This window comes from Thunnus thynnus, chromosome 5 (assembly GCF_963924715.1).
Source record: "Thunnus thynnus chromosome 5, fThuThy2.1, whole genome shotgun sequence".
In the NCBI taxonomy this organism is placed as follows: domain Eukaryota; kingdom Metazoa; phylum Chordata; class Actinopteri; order Scombriformes; family Scombridae; genus Thunnus; species Thunnus thynnus.
In genome coordinates, this window is record NC_089521.1 from 10,673,308 (window position 1) to 10,701,065 (window position 27,758).

The window sequence follows — 27,758 nt, forward strand, 5'->3', positions numbered from 1 at the left end:
TTATAAATAAGAGCCTGTTTGTTGTCAATATAATAATTTCAAAAACACTGAGTAATAACAGTGTGCTCAGCAAAAGTTCCTTCACTAGTTTAGCCCCAGTGTGTGTCTCTCATGTATTATCATTGAATGTTATATGTTAATACATGAAAGGCACAAACTGGGGCAAAGGCTGAATGTGCTCCTGAGTCTACAGAGATGCTGATTTGTTTAATTGAGTTATCAGAGTAATGCAATAAGCACAGTGTATGTGACACCCAGAAGTTCTGCATGGCTTCTGTAATAAGAAATACAGGAAGCATTGAAAGAAGGGATAATTCTTATAATTGGTTGCGTGACATAAAGTAATAGCTGTATTTCCTCAGTCTCAATGCGTCTGATGTGTCTGTCTGAAAATGTCTTTTTTCCCTTCGTATGAAATCTTGAAAAATATCATTCCCACTGAATTCCAAAACCCATTTGTTTGTTTTCTAACAAAGTGTAGACATGGATTGTGCAGTGGTTTGAGAGGGGCTGAAGTTTGCCTTAGTGGAAAACCACATAAGATTACAACTTGGGAAAATTATAACTTTCAAACAATCGCTTTCAAATGGCAAGACATCACATGGAAAACAGTATAGTGAGTCTTTGGCTGCCTCCCACACACAGAAATATGCATCACTGATACACTGCTGGTTCTGTTTTAATCCCATCACAATCCAAGACCTCTACTCATACTAGTACAAAAACATAATGTATACATCGACAACCCAGCAGTCCAGACTGCAAATCAAAAGAACCTATTAAAAGCTGTAATGATTATCCTAAGTGTGCTGGCTGTTTCAAGGGAAAGGTCAATGACATGCAGGCCCACTAAACTATCAAAGTCACTGCTGCTTCAGATGTTCCACTGCCAACAAAGGCTAACAAAAACAGTTCAATCTCAAAATGTGACTATTTGAGATCATTTTCATCCAAATTTGGTCAAAAATCAGGCTTTTATCTATATTTTTAGTACAATGCAATGCTGAGCTCTTGTGAGTCTGTGCTGTAAGGAGGAACCCCTCTGCCACTATCAGCTCTGTCCACATTACAAAATCTCCCCCTCAAGCATCCAGCAAGGCGGACCCCTTCCTGTCACTGGACAGATAGACCTGTGTGGCTGGTTTTCAAGAGCACCCAGACACTCAAGGCACTTGTAATCACTTGAAAATATACCATGTAAACTTCAGTTTGAATATAGCCAGTCCATGAGCCAGCTCACTGAAGAAGAATCAGTGCTACCGCTATATTTTTGTTTATTCATTCAACAGAAAAGTGATGTAATAAGTCCTCAGTGAAAACATCTGTTCTGCCTTCATATTTATAAAAGAGTGAGTGGAAAAAAAAGAACAGCATGTGTAAGATTGGGCGTAATATGACGTCAGACACCAGGTTATGAGGTCATGCATTCATTCAGCAGTGTAATGTTATTTGCCTCAAATAAGTACTAGTAATGTCTGTTTTTGAAAATGAAATAATCATTAGTGTACCTCAAAAACAACTTCCTCTATTAAAAGCTCATTATGAGGATAACGTAATGCTTTCTTTTATGGCAGAAATAACATTAAACTAGGGGTCTATTTTACCGCATGCCTCTGTAAGTGCATAATAGCTCTATAATTTCTTGTGACTCAAAACAAGGACTTATTTATTAACAACAAAGTTAGTCAGTCACTGAGTTGACCGATGAAAAAACATTCCTGCAATTAAGATTATGCGCATAATAAAAAAGCAGCTCTTTCTTATGAAATTGAAAACATTAACATTACACCACATCACTCAGATCTCATGTTGGTGCAACACTATATGAGGTTCAAACCTTTCCTAATTCAAAACAGCAACATTTTGACTATGAGAGGACTTGCGTTCAGGAAAGCTTACTGTTTCCACCACCACAAGGACATTCCACATATGAGGACTCCAATCAGAACAAGCTGCCCTAGTTGGATTTGCACAGATTTGCTAATTAGACAAACCACAGGGGGGATGAAGGATGTCAACCGAGTCCGACTGTGTGAAAATGGAAGAGAGAAAAGGTGAGACAGAGTTGGAGGAGTAGAAGTGAAGAAAAAAGGGGACTGGTAGTAGATTAAGAGTCAGGAGTGGACAGGCTTGCTGCTGGCCCAACGGCGTTCTGTTTTGCCACGTTATGAAACCACTCTTAATTGCACTGAGCACCTTGGTTCCCAACATGCCTCTGTTCACTGAGGTTTGTCATCAGCCATTCATTGAGGAGCAGTGGAAGCTGACTGAAGCATGCAAACAAAGGATCGTCTACCTGAGGTGAGGCTGGCTGCACACATTCCCAACATAACAAAGGAAATGCACATGATGTCATCTCCGAAATCTTCAAAGGCATCTGCCATATCACATAATCAAATACAGATGACAATGGCCTGCGTGTGGTCTTCATTCATTCACCTGTGATGAAGCTGATGAAAGGGGATAATAAAGGTAAAGTACTTACTGTAATGAGGGAAGAGGTATTCCTCTGGCTGGGATTTGTTCTCTTTCTATTTTCCTCCCTCCCTTTCTCCCCTTCTCTTTCCGTCTCTCCTCCCTCCTTCTTCCCCCTACTCTTCTCACCACAGCAAGATGCTGCCTGGACCAGTGCTCGTTGTCATGGTAACCAAGACTGGGGGATTCTCACGTGACCGGATCTCCCTGGGCGCTGATTGGTCAGACGCATTGAAGTGGGGAGGGAGGAAAAGGAGGAAGGTGGGGGGTGTGGGGTGATGTCACACTCCCACTGGTTCACAATGGGAGGGATCTTCACTCAGGCCGCCTGCAAGCACACACAGACACAATAGGCGTGTTTTGTTTTTCTTTTTTTAAGGTGGGGTTGAAGTGGGTGACTGAAGTTGAGCTATTAGACAGTCAAGGATGATTCTACTTGACTGACTGACTTAATGGCATTCTGACTGACTTAAAGGACTTCTGGCTTGCTGATCTTAGATGTCGGGCTTGGCTCTGGCTCAGCTGTTCTCCCTCTGAGATGCTGCTGCTGCTGCTGCTAAAATGCACTCGAGTACTTAATGCTGCCAGGGGCCAGAATGCAGAAATAACACAACTGTTACAAGACATTTGAGAGCACCCGTATGTGGCAGCTTGACCTGCTGGCCTACCACACTTCAGCCTCTCCTACATGGGCAGCAGGGGGCTATTTATAGCACTGCAGAAACCAGACAGATGCATAACTGCTGCTATTCACGCTTAGATTCAGTAATACTCTTAACTGCATGCAAAGATAAACATTCCAGCATTAAAACAATTGAACTTTTGGTTATTAAGATATAGAACACAGAGGCAGACTACTGTTCCTGCTGATAACATCTAAATGACCTGATTATGTCCTGAGTCAAGAGATTACATTAATACTGCACCCTTTGCTTAATGTGTGGCTTCAACTGTGATAAAAATGCAAAGAACAAACAGAGCAACTTGGGCATGTGCTGAACAGCATAAGTGCTATAATTGCATAATGATAAGCACCCTGCTGTCATACATTTTACAAGTATTTTACAGACTTGAAAGTTGAGGAAAAAGTTGGCAGAACAACAGCAGCAATGAAAGCAGCATTTAGCTGGTGAGACAAAAAAAGAAAAGCTTTCCGTGTTCATTGAGGCAATAAAAGATTTTAGATAGACAGCCTGGGTGTTTTACACCCCATTTGAGGAAAAGTAGGTCTCTGTCAATTTCACGCTCATTCCCAAAGATGACATGAGTAATCATGGTCCGGCCTGGTTGTCCAGACTGTTGTGTAATAGTCTGGGCTTGGTCCAGTTCTGCCAGAGATGAGAAATGTTCCTGTTCCGATTTTGTTTTTTCCTGAGCTGATGTCATGTATTATGAGGTAGTGAGAAACTCAAAAAAAAACCTTATCAGCGTGAAAGATTAAAAGGGAGTAGCACTAATACTGACTGAGCAGATGAAAGACCTCAAAGTTGGCAGCCATCTCAGTTGGGATTTTCTTTTTTAGGTCATTTTGTCGGACAGTGCCAAGGTAAAGGTGTTAATGTGTGTGTGTACCCTTCATTTCCTGACAGACAAATATAGATGCTAACATTAGGAAAGTTTGCTTAGTTGAACATGAACAAATATCCAGACATCTGATATCTTTGGGTGTGTCATTATATTCAAAGTACACATTAATTACACAGGTATGAGTTATGGAATATACACCTACTTCTTACCTACATCCAAATAAATGTATTCAGTATTTTAACAAATGTTTAAGTAAAATAAAATATGAAGTGTGTTTCTTAATTTCCAAAAACCTACAAAGAGGATCTAATACATGCTTCTACTGTGGATGTAAAAAAAAAAAACAAGACTTATTTGTTATGTTTAATCTGTTTTTTCCAGAATGCCCTCTAGTTCACAGGCTGTCTGAATCGATCGGGAAAGTAGCTCAAACCTCTTGCTCCAAAGGCAACCAGACCTCTGCATTATGCAGCCATTTTTCTTCTAATGCAATAACTGGGCAGTGAGATTTATTAATAAAACATGCACCGCTGTCTGCAAAGCCATCTGTTTTTCTACACCCAGCAGACGCCACCCATATAAAGGTGTTATTCACTCTAATCAAAATCATTTTATTTAAAAGATTTCATTTTCTTTCTGTGGATAGGAATTGCTTTTTCAATGATTCCTTCCTCAACATTATGGCATTATCATGTCTATAATATTGAGCATGTTTTTGTTTACTTGCTCAGTTTTAGGAGACAGAGACAAAAATGTATGTGTAAACATATTAACATATTTGAAACATATAAACGACTCAACCAAATGAAGCTGCCAGTGAAAGTAAAGAGCTATTATGAATGTATCCAATTTTATAAATGCATTCATGCAGTAAATGCTATGTTTTGGTCTCTGCCAATCTTATCCTCTTAAGCCTTGCTGGTTTCCTTCACTGTAAAAATGTGTTTTTAGACATTTGAGTGATGACTGAGGGAAGTGAGAACAGAACAGTGTCTGTGTCTACATGTTTGCGCCTGCATGTGTGCATGTGCTCATTGAGGTTTGAATTATAACAGACTGCAGGTTAAAGCGGGTTAAATCAAGCTCTCTGACAGCACATAGGCCACAGTTAATGAATCCCAGATACAGAGATCGTCATGTCAGTGAATATTGAGGCTTCATTGGTTTTTTACACCTCCCTCATGTCTTGTATTCAACTGTGATCATGAATAGGTTGAGGAGATGATGAGAGCAGTGATACTAATAAGTGATCTCATCATGTTCATGGCCTGCCATCAGGATCCTGTTACAGGCCAGTGAGCACTGAGCTGCAGATAAGAAGAGACAGAGAGCAGGAGTACAGCCAGTGATAGTATCTGACACTTGGCTCTTCCAAACGTTATTCCTCCTAAAAAAATGGCTCACCAGGTGCAAGCACATGAAAATAAAACATTAACAGTGAGATAATATAAGATTATTTAAGTATTTTTTTTAAAAATCAAGCAAAATCTGCCTTATTTCAGATATTACCACATAGTCTAAGAAAATTCTTAATATTGTGCAGACAAAAATGAGATTTATCTCACTTGGATCTTAGATTTCTAAAAAAAAAAAAGATAAGTAAAACATATGAAGACAAACTGGAGGCCAATTTACATAGGATGGATACTTTAAATGTATAAGTTGTTCTACAGTTGTTTATTGTCGCATGCTGAGAAAAACAATGATAATATTACTGCTTTCTCACACACTGTCCCACTTACTGTTGGTATATTTATTTACAGTGTTTGTACATCAGATATATGAACAAGCAACAATTCCTAACATATACATACTGTAGATACTGAGTAAATTATCCAATCAGAGGACCACAAACACCTTGACAAAATACAGACACAGCCAAAACTAATGAACATCAAAATGTCAAATTGTCAGAAAAAGACAAATTGTGATAAGGGCAACAGTCATCATTTAATCACAATCTTACAATTAGAGCAGTACAACACCATTTAACAACAATGGACTGCCCAAAATTAAAATAAATTGAAATAAATGAGGTTAAAGGACTACTATTCATTTAATGAATGCATGTATTTTTCCATCTATGAAATAACCCCATACTATCTACAGAATGAGAAAATTAGATATAGGCATACAAATAATATGCAAATCTAATTAAATGTGTTTTTTTCATATGTAACTGCAGAATCTCCTAACTGGAGTATTGATCTAACCAGACAGCTACACCTGCCAATAACAGAAATTTGTGTAGGAAACTGGCATCAAGATAAATGGATAATAAAAGTGACCATCGTGCACTGTAACAAGTGTATACACACACAGAGTAGCACAAACTGAACCCAACAAATGCTCCGAGATCTATAAATATGATATCTGAATTCTCAGTAAGTTGCCTGCTAAAACACAGCAAAGACAAATTACTAAGGAACAGTTTTTATATAGAAGGTAATTGTTTAAACCCACGGATGAACACAATATGAACCCTCTCAGTCCAAACAAGTGATATTGAAAAAGGTCTTCCCAGAATCACACGAGTATTTTAGGTAACATGAATCCTGCCAGTGCTGTAACTTGAACATTTAATTTCCTCCAGAATGGTGAGCACTAACCCTGTGCAAACACTACGTAAATCAGCTCCAGTCAGTTGCCCCTGAGCATGATGGGTAGAGGGAGAAATGAAGAGAAAGAGAGGTGCTTGTGTGTGTGTGTGTGTGTGTGGTAGGGGGTCAAACAGAGGAATCAAAGTTCATGAACAAAAGCTACTGAGCAAAAACACACCAACCAAAAGAGGCCAAGGCAGGGGAGAGAAAGGGCAGACAGTGAAGTCAGATTTCTGGAGGTCTCGCTGTGTCTGTGGTCAGTCTGAGCAAGTCTAAATTTAAGTGCATGTGTTTAGAAGACCTCAGACCAGGACTGTGTGAGGACTGAAACAGCAGCAGCGGTCAGGGTGCGGCCACACTGGGCTGATTTCTCACACGGCTGTGTCCGTGAACTGCTAGCATGGTAGGCTATAAATCCAATCTTTCCTAGAAGTTAAAAGGGTCAAAAGTCATGACCGTGACACTTTGTCCTCGACCCCTTCGTAATCCTTCGCAACACAGACGCTCCTGGCCTAAGTATGGCTGCGTCTGTAATGACTCTGGGTGTTTAGGGAGATGTCTATATTGGATTGGAGTGGTTCCCATGCTGATCAGTGAAGGTGTAAAGTAGACCAAATCCTGATTCATGTTTTATCTTGTACGTTTAACCTGTACGGAAAGCGAAGTGTAAAAAAAACGACACATTGCAGTTTTACAAGGAATTATATGCAGGACTATTTCTTGGCCATGCTCAGTGACTTCCTGGAATCTCTGTGGTTGGTGAAAGTAACTGCACCCAACCAAGAAACAGTCTTGCATATAATCCCTCGGTTACCTTTTGACAGAGCCAGGCTAGCAGTTTCCCCCTGATTCCAGTTTTTGTGCTAAGCTAAGCTAACCAGCTGCTGGCTATAGCTTCATATTTAGCATACACACAAGATAGTGGTAATGTTTTTCTCATCTAACTATAAGTGTCAAACTATGCCTTTCGAAATTCACCAGCTATATCTCATATTTCACACACCTCACTGCAAGCATTTTAATAGGAACTATTTCTTCTGTGGTAAATAGTTACAATGAAAACTGTGGACAGCTGCAGTACTGTGCAAAAGTTTTAGGCAAGTAAAGTAAGGATGCTTTAAAAAATGATGCCATAGTGTTTATTTATTAATTAACTTGATACAAAGTGCATTGAACAGAAGAAATCTAAACGAAATCAATACTTGGTGTTACCACACTTTGCCTTTAAAACAGCAGCGGTTCTCCTCGGTACACCTGCACAGTTTTTTTAAGGTACTTGGCAGGTCAGTTGTTCAAAGCATCTTGGAGAAGTTGTTACAGTTCTTCTGTGGATTTGGGCGTCTCAGTTGTTTCTGTCTTTTCATGTGATCCCAGACTGACTCGATGATGTTGAGATCAGGGCTCTGTGGGGGTCTTACCATCTGTTGCAGGACTCCTTGTTCTTCTTGTTGTTGGAAGATAGTTCTTTATGACTCTGGCTGTATGTATGGGTGCATGATGCAGAATAAATTTGCAACCGATCAGACGCCTCTCTGATGGTATTACATTATGGCATTACATTAAGAATCTAAATATCTAAAGGGCCTACAAGTTTTGCACTGTTCTGTATGTCTATGGATTATCCAGAGTAACCAGCACATTGTTTGTGGACAGACACACTGCTGTTTTTTTGTTTTTTTTAATGTAACTTGTCATTACTATAAGCATTTCAAATGAAATTCAGTTCTCCTGCATTGCATTGGGTTGGTGGCAGAAATCTCACAGATACTGCTATGGGATTAATCTTTGCTACAGGGCACTTTTTCCTAAAAGCCATAGTTTGCAGACATGTTTTGTTACTGCAGTGCACTCATTAGCAGAATGGATCTTTCCATAGTGCAAGACAGACAGGATGTACAGACACTAATTCACTAATCGAATCTCTGTCTCTCTGCCTGTCAGTGAAAACAGTGAGGGCAGGACAGCCTCGAGTAGTCTTAGTAGGATTTCTGGAGAACTCTCTCTGACCTGTATGGTAATGAGCAGTTCTTATTCCACTCAGTGTGTAACATACTCTCATTTTTTATTTTAATAAATCAATACAAATCAACTTTAGCAACACAAAATGCCCCGCAGCAGTGCATGTGTGTGTTTGTGTGTGTTTTTGTGTGTGTAACTTTGTCCTTATGATAATTTAAGCCAATTTTCATGACTATGGAGCTTCAAGGACTCACCTATCTAACTAACCAATCCCTGACTGGCAGCCTGCTTCGCTTCACTGCACTCACCCTTGGGCTGGCACAAACAAGGCTTTAAAAAAAAAAGATCAGTTACCATGGCGACCAGATTTTCTTCCTGTCCAGGCCAATATGAGAATCCAGAGCACTGTTAGCTAAGATATTGCCAAGCATGTCATAGTAGTGAGTGGGAGGACAGTACAGCTTGGTGGGAGAAGGCACTGAAAGGTTTGACTGTCTATGCTGAGACCACCTCTAATATTAAGTTCAGTTCTGTGTTATATATACACACACACCCAAATATGTACACAAAAGCCTACATGGACACTAACGCATATGTGCAGTGAAGGAGTGAAGGTGTTAGCTCTGCTCACTGGGCTCATATACTGTCCTGTTCAGTCTACTGTCTGGCAAAGTATACCAGATTCCTGTTTTTCCCCTTCTACAGACAGTAATCTTAATATAACCTAATCTTAGTTTAATAGGATCAACCATCAAGCCTACCTTACTGAAGTTAATATGCTGGCAGAGAGCATGTCAGACACAACAGAGCATGGAAATGGGTAATTGCATCTAAATCCATGACATTAGTTGGTTTAATAAGTTGAATTATGTTGTACCACAAGGTTATACTCTACCCAGGCCTGAATCTTTACTTGATGGTTCTTTTCAGTTCCTTGGGCCGTGTTTTATCTACACAGCCTTAAAAACCCAAACCTCATTATGGCCGACCTGTGCTGTACAAAAGAGATGCTTCTCAATCATGTAAGCTGTATATAACCATATTACAGAACCTCATTATATGTGATAATGGATTTGTTTTAGTCATGTCACAAGTCTGGTTATGTAATAGTAACATTTAACTTATCACACTCCAGCTCACATGTTTTGTTTGGGGGAAATTTGTATTATATTATGTTCATGAGTGTCGCTTACATGGGAAAACACGGCTGTATGGAAAACACTGTCAATTAAGGCACATAAAGGGCAAGCTGCATTTATTACTCTCCAGTTTAAAATATACACATAATACAGGAATATATATTTGTGAAAATTGTCTGAACGAAATTCCAACACTGTGAATTTTTGAGGAACAAGTACGTGTCAAGCTGAGTGAAAATACAAAAACAAAACAGATATCTGCAGACTGAATCCTCACTGGCCATCAGCCTGGACAAAGACCTGCTGTCTAATGATGCCCCTGTATTATATACAGTATACAGTATAGGTGTGTGCATGCATATTTCCATTTGACTCACTGTCATTATGTATTTACCTTCAAGCTATGCATTTTTCATTCTATTTATTTTTGACATTGTGTCATAGGCTACACTTGCTTTTGCAACAATCGCTAATATCCATTCATGGTTAATAAATACAGCATGTCTGAATGTGAATTCTGCACATTACAGTGTCAAGTGTCATCAGTGTTACCTGCCAAACCTGGCAAAGAAAGTAAAGTTAAGTTGTCCCCTTATCATACAAAACACTTACTCCAAACAGTGTGTGCTTGTGACCAGACCAGAATTTTAATTGTATTCTGCTCTGCACTGCCAAGGTGCCCTCTCTCTCTCTGTCTGTCTCTCTCTTTTTTTTCTCTCTTTTGTCTCCTTTTCCATGAACTCTCTCCCTCCCTCCCCTCTCTTCATGGAGTGACTATGAGGCTGCAGTATCCTTACCATTACAAGCCTGGCCCAACTATTTCCCCGCCAGCAGGCGCTAACTGTAATCAGTAGTCAGTAAACACAGTCCTGAGCAAAGCCTTTTCATTGCAGTCAGAGACAATGCAGTGCTCAGCTGCAGTTTACACAATGACCTCAAAGCTCAGTGCAAATCACTACACATATACAGCACGGCACAGCACGGAGACCCACACTGAGAGGCCTGCAACGAGTTCTGCAGGAGGATTTTGTCCGTTTGTAATCAAAAACTTGAGCTTATCACATAAGACAACATAAGCTGAGCTGAAGTGATGTTTTCTCGTCCCGCATCAACACTGAAATGTGCTCGACCCCAACTTGACCTTGAATTACAATGTGAAAATAAATCCAGACTGTTCTGTTTATTTAGCATCATTTTTTTTTGTTCTTCAGCTCCTGCTTTGCATTTTAATTGCAACTCATACAGGCAGACGTTGACTTAGTAATTCAACAACAGGCTGAGGTCATAGTTTCAGTCGATCCTTCAACTTGATACAAAGTGGCCATGATGGTCACGTACTGCAGCGTTCACGGTGAGTTTGCACACAAACACAGCCCAAGGACAGAAACCAAACACTTCCCTGTCTTTACATTGAGACCACAGTGAAACACACATGGATACACACATGCACACGCATAGTTGGTGTCCACCACTATCAGAAATCAGTATTGCTGCAGGAGGGAGGCGTTTACTCGTCTTGTAGCATGTATTCCTACACAGTCTTTCATTAAAGACAAACCACCAGTTTTAAAATGTTCAGAGGCTTGAAAAACACTAGGATTGTAGCTGTAGTAGCTCCTGTCATGATTATTTCTTTTCTCTTAGATTCCTCTGTGCTGCATGTCCACAAAGCAGCCTCCTGCTGCCAGCCCTGAGGCTCTGGAGTCAATAACATAACAGGACATGTCAGCAAGATGGAGCTGGACGGAGGCTCTGGTTATCTAAGATTTAAAGTAGCTTTCATGTGGAGAGAAAAACTCACAACTTCTCTCTGCCATGAGTAGAGTAGACATCAACTGAACATCCTATCTCTACAACCACATTATATTTTAAAGCCCTACATAAATTAGTTTTATACATGTAAATGCTTTTCCTGATGGCTTTGTGCACCACTAAAGAGAAAAAAAAGGAATTTTTGTTTTTCTGGTGAACAAGCCACATCGAACACAGCAAGAGCAGGCGCTAGAAGTGCAAACGACACATCCCCAGCTCTAATATTGACAGGTTTAGGTTAATGGAGCACGTGAGAAGTGACAGAATGGATGGAGCTGTCAATGAATCTACTAGCAAGGTCTCTAACGTAATATTTCTACAGTAATAGCAACACATTGATCTCGCTCTAATTAGACACCAGTTAGACACTCTGGGGCGGATTCTCAGATGTCACTCTTTTTGATGGTTTATTTGTGATCACATTAATCTTGTATTTGATCATACAGTACTGGTCCTTTGTGTGGTAGTAGTGCTGTAGTGTATTTTAATAGTGTATTTTATAGTACAACAATAAAGAAACAGAAAGCAGACACAAAAACTATTTTGTCATTCTCTCCCTTTTTCTCTTTCTCTCATACGCTCACTTCTCCCGCTACTCAGCCCTCCGAATTCTCACACTCCATCTTATCAAACCAGATCTCTGCCCTCTGTGCCGGTGGAAAAGAGCAAACACACAACTATCGTCTGCAGCTGTTCAAATATTGTGACATGTGATCTCTGGCTGGCACAAAGAGCTCTTGTAATGAGCGACTGGGACACAAAGACTGGGAGAACAGGGAGCTCATCTCTGCGTCCTGACCCCACCTCTCGAACCAAACACACACACATATCCTTGTATTTTTTAGCTAATTCTGAATTCCACCATACCTCGCCAGCACTCTGACAAATGGCCACACATGCAGGGCCTCCACACACAAAGAGTCTGCAACTGTTGCCGCTTTACCACCCGCAGTCGAGTAAAACAAACATGGAAATCAGGAAATCAGAGGAGTGACATTATCTACATTAACCACGTGTTGGATAAACTTGACATTTAGCGGTGGTTATCAAAGGAAGACAGAGTAACTGAATTCCTTATCTTCTGAAGGAACAAAACTGCTTTTGTTCTGCTGTTTGGCCTGCTTTGTCACTCCTTGACAAGACGTTCGGAGCGATTTATTCATCACACTGCCAACACTTGTGATTCGTGCGCTTTGTAGCTTCTATCACAACTGGAGATGGGGATCAAACGGACAAAGCCTCAGTCTCTAAGCCCTCCTGACACCTTTTTTGAATCAGACATAATGTCCTTCCTCTCTACAAGTGATACTGTGTTCAGATCTGAGGGGATTATCTGGGGCTAAATGATAGCAATATTCAGTTTATCTCTGAGAGCAGAATGGGGGGTTAACGTGATCAAGAATTAGTATTATCACAGCTGAATAGATTGAAAAAAAACCTACAGAGACTCAAACGCAAAAAGAATACAGTGACCTCACAGCAGTGTGGTGACACATGATCTCTGTGGGTTTACAGCCATGCTAGCAGCTTTCAGAGGCTTTGTTAAGGCACTACAATTCATCTTGAAGGGAACAGAAAAGTTTAAACCAAATTTCAAGACAATCCATCCAGTTGCTGTCATGACATTTCACTCAAAACCACAGTCTTATGGTGGCGCTACACGAAATGTCAGGGGATCAACAAAGTCAATAAAATACATCATCTGGGAGCCATGAAGGTTTGTACAAAATTTTGTTCCAATTCATCTAGGTGTTGAGATATTTCACTGGATAAGTGAAGATTTGACTTGCTGATGGGGCTAGATGAAAAGTCAGGGGTTCACTAGTTTCATCCTTTAGGCACCATGAACGCACAAAATTACATGGTAATCCATTCAATAGTTGCTGAGATATTTCAGTCTGGACCAAAGTGGTGGACCGACTGGCAGACCAACATTACCATCCCTAGAGCTAAAAATACAACAGTCATGACCATTTATCACCAAAGACGCCACTAAAATCAAGCAAGAGGAACCCACAGATGAACACTTTAGTATATCAGGTATGAGTCTAAAGTATGAAAGGCCTGGTTGTTAAATCAAAATACTCCCTAGTTTACAAAAGTTTACTCAGTCAGCAAAGAGCAATGCCCTCAATTTAAAATAGGTCACAGACAACAATATGTGTGAAATTTCTATAGAGCTCTCAAGACCTTTGAAAGGCCTGAATGCCAGCAGTTCTTTCTCCATTATAAACCTGACAAAAGACAAGCATGTTCAGCATGAAGATAAATGCTATTTACGACATCTTGGTTGAAAACCATGTGGCAGGATTACAGCATAAATTGCCTGTCTTGGAATCAAGGATCATATATACATTTTTCCTGAAACAGCTATGTTATACATGCATAATGCAAACATCACTCCAGCCAAATGTATCTAATTGTGAAATGAAAAACAGATCGGCAGAGAATGCAGCCCTTCAATTACAGTAAAAGAAGGGAAGAGAAAATCACGTCAGAGTCGAGCTATTCTGATAATCCCAGAGTTGAGGCATGACCTCACTGAAGAGGCCTTGTATGGTATATGTCGTGTCCGCTTTTCTTCTTGGCTTGATGAGCTTCTGCAGACTTGGCTCCTCATGAGGCATGAAAGGTATGAAATAATACTTTGATCTGAGGGGCCTCTGGCACATTTCGGTTGCAGTAGTGTTCAAGGATACAAAAATAATGAACATGGCTCAGCAAAGCTCTGAAACGAACATGTTTCTGGTGAGAAAAGGCCAATAAAACCCAAAGACTTATTAAATTTGTCAGATCTTTTTTTTCTTTCCACTCTCAAAAACATGAGATGATCATGATCATTATCTTCACATGAAAGAAGATAGTCCAGAAGATGATTCATATGTACTGATATCAACTGTCAGTGATAGTTATATTCTCATACATCAACCTGTCAAACTGCTTTCCTATAACTATGTGTTTAAACTGAAGGAGGAGATTTCCACACACTTAGAGTGTTTCACTAAACATTGTTCAGTCACTGTTCATCAGTTTGGACTCGTTGATGCTTCCCCAGCACCTTTGCAAAGATTTAGCCAGGTGGAGCGGTGGTCATCCTGCATTATATAACTGTGTTTGAAAGCAGGATACTTTCCAGACGTTGGACAAATAACACAAAAAAGTATGTTTTTCATCCAAAAATTAACGGCATTTATTCAACATATAAGATGCCCTCTCTGCTGAAATGTATGAACGTGAAAACACAATGAGTGACAATGAACAACTAAATCGAGGAAACTAAGGGATCATCATCTATTTGTCCTATGAAGTTACCAGACATATGAATTTAGCACATTTTCCTTCTGGGTAGAATTATGTTTAACTCACAGCTGAGCTTTTCTAATCCCATGGAGATATGTGTGTGTGTGTGTGTGTGTGTGTGTGTGTGTGTGTGTGTGTGTGTGTGTGTGTGTGTGAATCATATTTGGCTTGCAGCTCTCGTCCTGACATCAGCTCTGATCTGTGACCTCATGTCTTTGTTTTCTCTCACTTTATTCCCCCTTGTATCATTAAGAAAGGAAGGGAAAAGTTGCTGTTATCACCTCTTAAAAATTTAACTAGTGAGAAGAGAGACTCCACTGAGTCGTTTCAACGTTCACTGCGCGTGTCACTCTCTGGATAAACCAATATGACAACAGTTTTCCCTTTCACTGAAGGCAAACAGAGGCTACACTGGCATGCAGTTAGACTCAATGCACAAAAGCATAATTACAGTGCACATGTCTTGTATACAAACTGGATGTCACCCAAAAGAACAACACTCATCTCGGCTGTTGCAGGCATCCCATAATTTTCTCATCTAGTTGAGGGTGTGGAGCAGCAAGTTGGGTAACTCCAAATCCTGTAGTCAGCCTTTCTGTGGTGTGATTTAACAGGTTACCGTGGTAACCGTGCACTCTCGGACAGTGGTGCTGTCAGTAGTTTGTCTCTGTGTGGCTGTTTTTATGGGAGCTGCGGCTGCATGTGTCTCACTCCTATATAACGGGTGATACCATGTCTCCTTAACCTCTCGAAAGACAAAAAAGTAGCCCAGACAGACAAGCAGAAACAGGTAAGGCTGCAGTGTTACAGACAGCCATATGTAAGTGCTGGAGCCTGAAATGAACCCGTTCTCTCCCAGCTGAGGAAAAATCCTCCAAAGGCAGGAATAAAACAGAACCCAACCACACCCAGAGTGTCCAACCACACTCAATAGGACTTTACGCAGAATACATCTGGTTCAGAGAAGATTCCCACAATCCATGTGGCAGGTTGGCCGGAGCTCAGCCGGTTCAAGGAAGTACAAGTACAGAGATGTGGATCATGAAAATGGCATGAACATTATTCTCCGCACAATGGCTCCTGTTCTCCCGCTGAGGGCTGCTCACGCTCAGCTCTCTCTGTCTGTCCCTCGGGTGCTGAACCTGCATGAGTGCCCAGCTGGAATCCCCGCCCTGTCAGACAGGCTTTCTTTAATCCAGTATTCAATTGGGACTCAACATCTCTACAGTCTACATTTTTCATAGCAGTACTGTCTTCTGCCAAGCTTATGCATGAGTCCACCAGTCCATTGTGTCATTTTGGATGGTTACTAGGTTACATGAGTGTTGTTTAGTGTTGTTGTGATGAAGAAGGCCTGTCCAAGATATGAAAAGTGGACTTTTGAGAAAGAGGACACAAAAGTGAGCCTATATTGAAAATGTTAATTGATTGATTTGGATAGATTGACACTATAAAGATAAATGTTTGGAGGTAATAGAATAAAATAGTGCTTTTTTTTGATATTACTCTAAATTTAAGGTTATTCTTTAGGATATTCTAGCAATTCAATTTTAATTGGAGGGTATGATTTCTAATTTAATTGCATAAAAGATTAAGGTACTTGGATGTTGATGTATGGATAGAAGCATGTGCTGACACAAAGGTCACTTTTACAGAAATGTGATGACTCATGCTGAGCTCCCTCATTGTGTAATGGTGCCTTTAAGTCAGGTCATGTGTCTCATATCTCAGAATTTCCAAGTTGTGACATGTACGGATGGCTTTAAAATGTCAGAGCCCATGTAAGTTACTTCTTGAATTGTACTTAATTGTCATTCCTAAACATAAACAAAGGAAACTTTAATTTTGTTATCAATTGGCTAGCAAGAGTGTTCTCACAATTTCTAGCATATACACTAAATGTCAAGCTTTATGTGTACTCAAAGTGCATTTGAAGGCAGCATTGCGGGCATTCAACTTTGTCAATGATCAAATGAATGTGTCAGACTGTAGTATTATTGGTATGATTGGGATATTATTGCTCAGTGGCTTTCTCAGTGCTTAGTGAGATCTATCAATCTAATTTTACTACAGTACAGTGTATTACTACTGAAAATTTGTTTCATAACCCAGTGTTGTTGTGTGACTGACATGACATCTGTCCGAAAGTTGATCCTGGTGGGATTGGGAAGAAGAACCGAGAAGACAGCTGCTGTAAAGACCCAAGTCCAGTTTGGACTCCTCTCCATGTGTGTGTGTGTGGACATGAATCATATGTCCATGTGTGTTGCATTTATTTTTGAACATCTGACCCCGTGTATGACCTCATGCCAACACCCCCTGCCCTGTGTATGTGTTGAGGCGTATAACGCTCTCCTTCAGCTCTTCTCAAAGTTCAGAGCTGCCATATCCTGTTTTCTGCCTTTCTGCCCCGTAAGCCCCTGATCTTTACTCCCCGCTGACCTACTTCACACACTTGCACACACATGCATACTCCTGTACTCACATAAAGTACATGTACTTAATGAGGCAACACACAGATAGGAATACATACACACAACTCCAGTAACATGTGGTGCTGTATGCTAACACATTAGCATACACTACAGGCAGCATCTGAAAATAAGACACAACACTGACATCTTCTCATCTTATAAAATCTTTATGGGGAACATGCTAAAACAGATGGCTGTTTAGCATTCACTTGGAGTTGTGTTTACACTTTCCTCCTTAGCTCTGTTTTGGTCTCCAGCAACTCTTCAGGGAAATATCTGTTCACCAGCTAGCTGCTGGCTTTGTCTCTCAACAATTTTGTACTGGGCAGGAAGTGTACAGTGGATTTAGCAGTGCTTTTTGCTCAAAACAGCTGCCTGTTGCAGCTGTAAACAAGGGGTGAGACTCAAGAAAGAGCAGTAAATTTGTGGACCATAAAACCAAAACAATGAGCTGAAAGACCCTAAAAATACTCCGTAGAGCTGATTGGAACCCGAGTTGAGTGATAATTCTCTGTGGGTTTGATACTAGTATGCACAACCCCTTTAATATTACACACAGACATTTCTCCATTATTACTAGAAAAAGACTAATTAGTGCAGCTTTAACATTTTAACATGAGATATCAATAATTCAGTTTAGCCTGATTAATTTAGCTACTATGTCTGTTGAACACCCCTCTTCACCTGGTGAGCACTGATTGCCAACCAAATGTACGTCGTAAATAAACAAGAAAAGCAGAATGCAGCAATTTAAAACACTTTATTTTTATAAACTTTATTTTTATACCAATTAATGTAACTCAGGTAGCTGATGAGCTGATTCTGGCCAGCTGCAGCCGAATGGTCTAGCCAACTTTGTTCTGGCACCAGAGGACCAAATGGAGGATCAGTCTGTTTCTTGTTTCTAGTAGTGTCTCCACATATGTTTCCTGTAGTGCTATAGGGTTAAGGTCTTAGGTTAGATTATGGTAAAGTGTCACAGAGACTGTTTAGGGGTTAGAGTAAGGTTGGGTTGAGGTTAATCATCTCCGTAGATGATTGGTTGGGATTGGGGCAAAGGTTAGGCTCAGGTCAAGGTGTCCTGTCAGAGTACATAATTATAACTACATACGGACTATACCAGGAGCTTCTTTAACTAGCTTTCTTACTTTTAAGACAGTTCTAGCCACCTGCTATCCCACTACATAACAAAGCGTATGTTATAGAGTCAACATAAAGCATCTGAAGATATTTACCAGGGACACAGATTTTTTTTGTCTGTTTATTTTGTTTACTAAGCAATTATGCTGCCAAAACCTGCTGCAATCTTCACAGGACAATGTCCTCTGACCTCTTTCTCACCCACATCTGAAACAGGTTACTGTGATGAGGTATAAACAAAGGACAAGCGGGCAGTAGACAACACATCTGACACGATAGAGATGCATTTCTCTAACAGTCGTGGCTACGATCTAAACTACAACAGATGTGTCTTTGTCTATTAGAAACACCACAGCCTCAGAGAAAAGACAAAAAAACTTTAAATGGCTTAGGATGTTGTTTTTTCAGTCTTTGTTTACTGACATGCACAATCGTTCTCACACGAGGCATTGTGTAAAGTCATGGCTGTGGTTAATGGTTTTTGCTTGTGTGTATTATTGTTCTAAATCGGTGTCATATTAGAAATGTTTCTGTGGATTTTGCATGTGTATCTGAACAGAAACCTGATACAGAGGTCAACAGTGTAATCACATAATCATATGGTGCCCATGTGTTCCCTGTGCAGTCTGATGCACATGAACTGTGGCTCATAATCAAACATAATGTTACTTTTTAAACTGAGAAAATGGTCAATTTCTCCAAACTGTACTTTCTTTTCTAGTGTCCATACTAACACCAACTTGTTCCCACATGTCTCCAGTTATGTTAGGCTTCTTCATTTTTGCCCTTCATCTTAGGTCATGTATCTTGGTTGTCTCCTTCAGCATGCCCTTAACAAGTGTCAATTTCCAGAGACACGCTTGATTAAAGATAAAAGTGAAGCACCTAATTTAAGTTCCCTCAGAGGATAAATATTTAACAAGAGTCATGACTGCACTAGAGGGGGCGGACTGTACTTAGAGTGATGAGTTCATGGATATTATTTCAGATGTTGAGTGACGAATTCTGTAATACTACAGCCAAAGAAAAATCTGTCTATTCTCTTCTTCATTTTATACTATTTATCATTTCATATTTATTTATGTAAATATATACAAGCTGAGGACTTTGGAGGGTTAAATTCACTCACTTGTCTGAGGTGGTCTTGACCACAAATCTGGTTGCTGACAGCTGAAAAAGTGTTTTTTTTTTTCCCTCCATATGACTGCCAGATACCAGAAAGCAACTCCAAAAAGACCTATTCCCATCTTTGATTTGGTTATTAAAACAGCCTCATATGCAAAAACAAACCCACATAGTGGTGATTTCACACAGCAAAGCAGGAGAAAATCCGGGGTCACTTCTATCAGCCAGACAAATCTGGGATAAAAAAAAATAAAAAAAATGAATGCAGTGAAATGAGTTGTGTTGAATCTGGGCTGCAGTTGGAGGAGATAGGTACAGAAAACAAAGCTCACTCCAAAGATGGACACGGTTCAACCATTTCAGATTTCCTGTCTTTTCCTTCTTTCACTCAGCGCTCCTTCAGCGTATGCTGAACACAGCACACTGCGTTTCGCTGATGTCTGCTGATGAGGTTAGCTAGACTCCAACTCCCTGCACAGGAGAAACATGGAGGTGATGCCAGCAACAAACTCTTAAACTGGATGGATTCTTCATGCACAGACCCGAGCTAATCTACTTCTGATGAAAATGAAATGCTCCATTTTGTATGTTGTTAACAACGGGTAGCAAGATGTCTGAAATGAAAAAGATGGAGGCAGATGCTGAGAAAGTTTCATGTTTCAAAGTGGACTCCCAGTGATGTTCATGGCAACATTACCCAAAATGGATTTTGGGTAATTCTGTGGTTGGGATCAGATAAAGATGCCAGTTCTGAGATTATTTATAGGACCATGTTTAGCACGGCCACATTAGGCCAAGGATCACAGTAATGATACTTTGTGCTCCAAAAGCAAAACTCCCTCCCACATACATCCACAAGTAACTAAATTAAAGAAATCTGCAACAAAAGCAACAGCTTTTGAACATGGACTAAAAGACAAATTAGTTATGTGATAAAAACACTGTTCAGGTTAGCTGTGGAGTCAACAATGATAACAATGAAAAACAGTCAGACCAGACAAAATACCCACCTGCAGTGTCCATCTGCTGACCAAAACAAAGCCATTAGAGGAATAATAGCTTAACAGGATTATCTGCTGATTATCGTCCGGACTGTTCACAACCAAAAACACTAATTCTGAAGCTCTTCAAAAAGCACACAAGGAAGAAGAACATACTAAAACATAATGTGATGCATAAAAACCTAGACAAACACTCGCACCCCCATTTTTTTTGCTGTTCCATTGTCTCATTTACTCCATCTTTATGCTTTGACAAACACGCAGACACTTTCTGCCTCCTCTAACTGCTCTCAATATGCAGTTCAGGTGCAAGATTAAAGGTAGAATGAACATTCACAAGACATTCTGAGCATGCCTCCGCTCCCATCTGTCGGGTCCTGCCAAGGCTGCTATATTCTGCTGCTGCTGACTGCCCTGAAAATGTCCAGCGGCTGTAGTTTGCAGGACAGCAGTGCAGAGAGATCCAGTGTCGGCCAACAGGGATTAACGCTGTCAGAGGATCAGCTGCGTGCATACCGTGTAGCTTTATAAAGTTGAACAAAATACCTCGTGCCACTGAACTACATACAGGATGCAATACATGTTCTATACCTCATCACCTGTTATTGTCAGTTTGTGAAGTGAAAGCATGAAAAGAAAGACAAAACCTCTACTTTCAAAGATGACCAGTCTTTAATTAAAACTGCGAATGACTGTAATCCTGCATTAAATGTGAGTTTAGCTCAGTCAGTGTGAATCGTAATGCTGTATGAGCCTATGCTTCCATCATCAAATGGAATCCACCACGCCTCTTATCAAGCACAATAAACATGTTTAATGTGTCAACCTCACCGGCTGAAGGGACAACAGTTCAGCTGTGGAAGAAGCATCGCAGCAGCTGACAGGCAGGATCAGTGTCTGAAGTCAGAGCAGAGGGCAGCTGCCGAGCAAACGGGCACTCTCTTATGAATGACAGCTATTCACCTCCCCCTTGAACATCACATGAGCGCTGCCTCCTACTCAGCACAGCGCAGCACAATATCACGCTGTGTCTTCTGATACAGCAGAGCCTGGCCGGGAGGGAGGGAGACAAAGATAACCTGCATCGTGACCTTGAGGAAGGCGACTGTCCGCTGGTGACAAGAGTTTGTGTGAGCAAGAGTTACCTGATCTGATGGTGTAATGGTGCATTTAAAGCAGCTACTTTTGGTTGTACTTCTAACCTCAGAGAAAATATAGTCCTGTGTCATGAAGCAGTAAGTAGGGCAGAATCAGCCACTGGCACAAAAAAAACAAAACTATATTCTTTCTTTACCCTCCTCTAACCTTCCCTCCACTCTCCCACAGCTTCTTGTTCATGTGTTATGAAAACAGACAAAGCTGGGGGTCCCTGTCTCTCCTCTGTTACGTCAGATGCGTGCGCCCATGGCATACACATGTGCGCAAAATGTAACCTTTTCCTCAAAACCTTTTGTTTCTGCACATCTAACCAATTACCTAACTCAGATTAGCTCGGAAATAAACCTCTCACAACCCTGCCTCCCCCTCTTTCTGTTTTCCTGACGCCAGCGTAGGACAGAGGAATGAGAAAATGACCCAATTACAGAGCAAAGATAACCTGCGCTGGGAGGGCCAGCGGAGAGGGAGGAGGAGAGATGATGATGATGATGATGATGATGGGAAAGAGAAGAGGCGTTAAGGCAGAAAAAAAGGAGCCGCAGTGGCTGGATGAGAGGAAAGGAAGATAATGTGTTGTGTTTAGGTAAACTGCTCTCTTGGCATTTGGGCATCTGTCAAATTCATACACACAAGAGAGGCTCTGAAAAGTGAAAACAGTGACATCCTGCGGTGACGGCAGTGACTCGTGGGGGGGGCCGGTTGACCTAAAGCTGGATACTGCAGAGTGTGGCAGAAGATGCCTGGCTGCTGCAGTGTCTCTGTATAGCCAAACACACCCTGCTGCCATTGATTCATCAGCGGCAACTCTGATGCTATGTAACAGCGCAGCATGCAGAGCGTTGCATAATAACAAAAAAAAAGAAAAGAAAAGCCATGCTGGTACTCAAGGAGGGCGAGGACCACATCCTCCCACAGCAACACCGCTGCAACACTGTCGCTCAAATGCTTCATCGTCATCACACCACAGGAATGTCTGTTTCTGACAGGCGGCTGCCGTGGTCTTGGAGGAACGACACGTGCTATGGTGACCAAGTGTACACAAACACACAGGCAGTGTACATACAGCACACCAATGCTCAGAACAGACTGCATCTCCTTCCTCAGGAGAAAACAAACATATACCTTGGTAACAACCGCAAACAGTGTGGAGAAACACCCTGTCTGCTCTGGTTGAGAAACTCTCCCGATTACATCCATAAATTCCTGAGATGTGACTCTCATTACAGCCACTGCCATACTGAACACACACATATACAGCTACAAACACACACACACAGACATGTACAGTCAGAGTGAATGGCAAACTGATAGCAGTCTACTCACAAGGCTGAATACTGTGCCTGGATCAGTGAAAAGGCAGATATCCTCCTTTTCTTGTCTGTCAAAGGTTTTGCCTCACACTCCTGCTCCTCCCTGCCCTCCTTGTCTCTCTGTCTTTCACCGGCAGACTAAAAGCGAGAGCGGCTGAAGAAAGAGTGAGATCTGCAGTGCTGGAACTCTGTCAGTATGCTAATGGCTGGATCTGCTCTGCCTCCACCTCTCTGTTTCTCTCCTCCCTCCCTCCCTCGCAGTTCTTTCCAAGGTCAGTGGGCAGAACTGCCTATTGGACTCCTCCCTTACTGGACAATTGCTTCCCTCCTCATACCCTCATGGCACACACCCCCTCCTCACCCTCTCCTACAGGCTGGACACCCTGGGCAGTAATTACCGCCATGATCCAGATTAACTCCTGGGTGTGCTCTTGTTGTGCTATGCTGGGCCGAGCTGGACTCAGAGCATGGGACGGGACAACACACAGACAGGATTACTTTGTGTGTGTGTGTGTGTGTGTAGGAGGGGGGCAGTTAGACCCCACAAGGAGGGCCAGGGGTAGCCAGCCAGGACAGGACACTTTTAAGTTCTACAGATGCTGAGCTAAAAGCAAACAAGAAATGCATCTACAAATCTGAGAAAAAATCTTTGGAATGCAGAGCGTGATAAATCACTGACATGTGGATTTAAGTAGTAGAATTTATATGAGGGTGAAATAAAGCCTGAAATTAAAGATGACCACTTGTCGTGCTTATATTTATGGCTACTACTACGGACTATAACATGTGAAGACTACAGAGAATGTAGCCTTTAGCTGTAGTGTAATCCTATGTGCCTGGAAATGAGTGCTGGAGTCTGACATGGTGTCATGGAGAAGATCAGGGTTAAATAGCTTAGAAGAGGCGGAAGATCAGACGCAAGGAGAAACAGGAAGTGATCAACTGTCAATAGTTTTCATCACTTGTAACTTTTTAACTTGATGCGATAGTTTTCACTGTTATTCAAGTGCTAAATAAAACCCAAACATGTACAGTAGGTATCGAGTGTGTGCTGTCTAATACTTGCTGAGTTGTGTGGTCCACTTCCTGTAGAGTGAGTCCAGGAGATTTGCTGAGCGTTTAGCTGCATCACTCAGCGGCTTTAGTTCCTGTGATGGGATTAAGGGGGAGAAGCGTCTGATGGGATGAGATAGAACTCAATACATGCGCAAAAGACGGACTCCTTCACCACACAGGGGAGTACCCACAACACACTTGTAGCCAATCATATTGATAGACACCAAAGTGAGTTACATAGGATCTAATTTTTAGTTTGGGGTAAAATGCTCCCTTATTTCCAGTAACAGTGCAGTTTTTACTACTTTACACGTACTGGTTTTCATTTTTGTTATATTATATTGCCTACTTAGTATTCCTCTTTTCTTATTTTTTTCCACTCTTGCCCATGAGAAGAGGACAAAACGACACCCACTGTCTAGTCGTGGCATCACTGATCAACATGGAGGCATTCATCCTCCACAAATGCTGTTCCCAGAGATATTACATAACCATACACGTCCCCCTCATCAATAAAACAAATGATCACAATTCCTCCATTAGAACTGACGAGCACATGAAACAACCTTCAGAGACTCCCTGAAACATCCTTGTGAATCGGTTACATCATCTGCAGCGAGGGAGCAGTCTTTGTTGTGAATAAATCTTGTTTGGTTTCCTTGTGATGTGCTGCCACCTTGTGGTTGTTTGCAGTAAGTACAACACCTGCAAGTATGCCTTTAATATCAGATGAATGAAATAAAATTATGTAATTTGAGAGTGTTTTAGCTTTTCAATCAAAACTGGAAATGATAAATAGATATAGTCTCACATCTAGGATGCAGCTAATAATAAGTAATAAATAATAATGATGGTGATAATGTGTGGGAACTCAAGAGAGAATTAAGCAAACTTTTATAAAACGGTGTCAACACATCAAATCTAACCCATGCTTATGAACTTAATATGTGAAGACACAACAAGTGACAGTTTCATTTGTATTTCAAGAATTGTGGAACAGCATGCGCAAACACAAACAAAAGAAATGCAACACTTAAACATGCAACGTGACTCAAACGTAACGGTTGGGCCAGCCAACAGATCATTTTCACAAAATACAAGACACAGAAATAGCTGAAACACAACGGAGAAAAAATAAAATATAAGAAAGCAACTGAGGATGAACAAAAGTGAACGGGCTGTTGTTACAGTACAGAACCAGCAGATGGAGGCATACAGTGTGAGATTGGTAACATAAAACAGGAACATAGAGATGAAGTGGACAACCACACATGAAAACACCTCCCCGAAGAGCAGAGGAAACTCCGTACAATGACAATGTTTGATCACCGTTACCTGGATGTTATTTCATTTCAGCTCTCAAAAGCACCAACAGATCAACAGCCAACAGCTGAGAATGATTATGAATTATGAATTCCTGTCTTACTGCTTAATCTGTTCAAGTGAATCCAAAAGGCACTTCACATGGTGAACAAAACAAGGCAAGGGAGGTATGCAGCGGGAAAAATTTCACCCTTTCGACTCACTGCCAAAACAGTTCAGTTGTTGTTTGTGTGGGGAAGATTTTTAATCCGCCACATAATACTGGTACACACTCCACTAACATATTTTCAGGCCCTGTTTTTAAAATCCATAATTTTCTCCTTATTTTATTTAAATAAAATATCACTTCAGGCCCCAAAATATCACAACATGTCAGGGGGGAGGGTCACATAAGAAAGGAAAAAAAAAAAAGAACCTAGATTGATTTCCGACCAGTTTGATGACTAAGTGACATTTAAGGTGAACATAATGACATGAGGCAAGGTAAATCCAAAGAAATTGAAAAAAGCACATACACATGACTGGTCGAAGTAAACCTTAAATGATATCAAATACAGTACACTTTTTTTTCCCCCTCCTGTGTGAACAAAAAGGCAAAGCAAACTCGAAATACTGCATGAAAACAGTGATGGTGATTCAGTATATAGTCAATATGATAATGATAAAACACAATACTGGTCTCTATGACTTTCCCTCATTAACACTTCATCCGCATGACCTATCAAACTGTCATTTTTTTTACTGATTTGTCCTTTAGGAATCTCTTTTTTTTAAAAGACCTGAGCTGTACCTAGTAGTCTGCATACAGTGCATTAAATTACAACCAAATGCTGAGTACATACAGTACGCCAGAATTGTCAAGTACATACTGTCATTCTTTAGTCATTATTTCTAACACATTTGTGCCTGCATCTTTGAAACTTGCGCCTTGAGTTGTATTTGAAGATAAATGTGATATCAAGGCCATTTTTCTTGTTTGTCTAGCAGTCTGTTAGCTACTAAACATAAATAAAAAAACCAAAAAAACAAGGTACAAGATACAAGACAGGACTTGAACGCAAGGTGTCCACAAAAAAAAAACAAAAAAAACAAGTTAAGGTCAAAAAGTATCAACTCCGACTAACGCTGTGCTACTGCAGTAAGTAAGGAAAGAATAGGTAGTGTTAATGAGAGTTAATAGTCTCTATGTTATGCCCCTTTGTGCCTACTCTCTGAACTGGCTCGCTGGCTGTGAACTATGACCTTACTGTAGGCTCGTACAGCAGATTGGGTCACGTGAACTAACATCACAGTGTCAAGGCATAGCATGGCTCATCATGGCAGAAAACATGAAGTAGCACCCAATGGTGATATGGAGGTTAAGGGCCTGCATTGGAAAATGACATGTATGGTAGTTTGAGCGATTTCTTTAACTTGACTGTAAATATGTCTTGCGGAGTATTTCTGTTTTAGTGAAGGCAGCATGAGAATGAAACCATGACACTGAATACTGAGTCCAAAGAAATGCAGCAAAATCTCAAACAAAGTCCAAAATGTGGATCCACAGCTTGGCATGATCCTTCCCTGATCCACAGGACAGAAACACGTCCGTTCATCTCGTTTAGGTCCAGCATACTGTTCATATTCTTCGTCTTGTAACACTGTCTCTGATTCGATATACTGCAGTTGATCTGATTCTGTGCTCTCTGAATAGTCCAGGGGCTCTGTCAACCATCCTGTCATTCAGTTCTTCGAAAAGGCGGCCATTTCAGATAGAAACCTCAATTAGTCACTGCTTTGTGTCAGTTTAGCAGGACCATCTCTCTGCTGTACACCCTCAGGGACTTCCATGGGAAGCATTGTCAGATTAGGCGAAGCAGGCAGGCAGGGTCAGTGGCATGACTGGTAAGAGCTACAGACTGGAGCTTCAGCTGTGATAGCTGGACACAGCTGCCTGTTTCTGGGAGAGACGCAACAGCTCCTCCCTGATGGCCTTGATCAGGGAGGCGGAGGAATGGGTAGGAGGGGTCGTATCCATAGGCGGTGGGGCTGATAGATAACCCACCCCAGTGTCTAGGTGGGCAGGGGGTGCAGAGGGCTCCCTGATAACACTTCTGGGCATCTGGAAGATAGAGGACGAGTAGTCAGGACAGTCCAGGAACTGAAGGCGGGAAGGATGGTGAAACAGAAGAAAAAAGAGGGAGAGAAAACAGAGGAAAAACAAGAAAAGCATATCAAGTGACAGAAATAGAAAGTGGGAGAAAACTAGAAGAGATTTTAAGAACTGCATGGCTCTATTATAAAACTAAACATACAGTATGTTATTAGGATCAATTCACTGTTGGTTTTGGTCTTTTCATGAGATGTGTTGACAATTAAA

The 27,758-nt window shown here is 41.0% G+C and overlaps 2 protein-coding genes across 34 annotated transcripts in view; both read right to left on the reverse strand.

Moving 5' to 3' along the window:
• Nucleotides 1-23,234, reverse strand: part of mical3a (microtubule associated monooxygenase, calponin and LIM domain containing 3a) — a 92,840-nt gene extending 69,606 nt beyond the window's left edge. For 16 of the 31 annotated variants that reach the window (XM_067589167.1, XM_067589166.1, XM_067589173.1 and 13 more), the window contains exons 1-2: nt 23,034-23,232; nt 2,486-2,803 (exon numbers count right to left, since the gene is read on the reverse strand). The gene's annotated coding sequence lies outside the window, so the exon portion shown is untranslated. Of the gene's footprint in view, nt 1-2,485; nt 2,804-21,383; nt 21,494-23,033 lie in introns of those variants that run through there. The other 15 variants (XM_067589143.1, XM_067589142.1, XM_067589139.1 and 12 more) reach the window with 5 other exon arrangements.
• A 1,805-nt stretch (nt 23,235-25,039) lies between these two features.
• The window catches only part of si:ch211-1e14.1 (UPF0606 protein KIAA1549), a 39,409-nt gene continuing 36,690 nt past the window's right edge, over nt 25,040-27,758 (reverse strand). For 2 of the 3 annotated variants that reach the window (XM_067589175.1, XM_067589174.1), the window contains exon 21: nt 25,040-27,539. In XM_067589175.1, coding sequence (XP_067445276.1) covers nt 27,306-27,539 — 234 coding nt within the window. In that variant the 3' untranslated portion in view covers nt 25,040-27,305. The remainder of the gene's footprint in view (nt 27,540-27,758) is intronic. The other variant, XM_067589176.1, reaches the window with a different exon arrangement.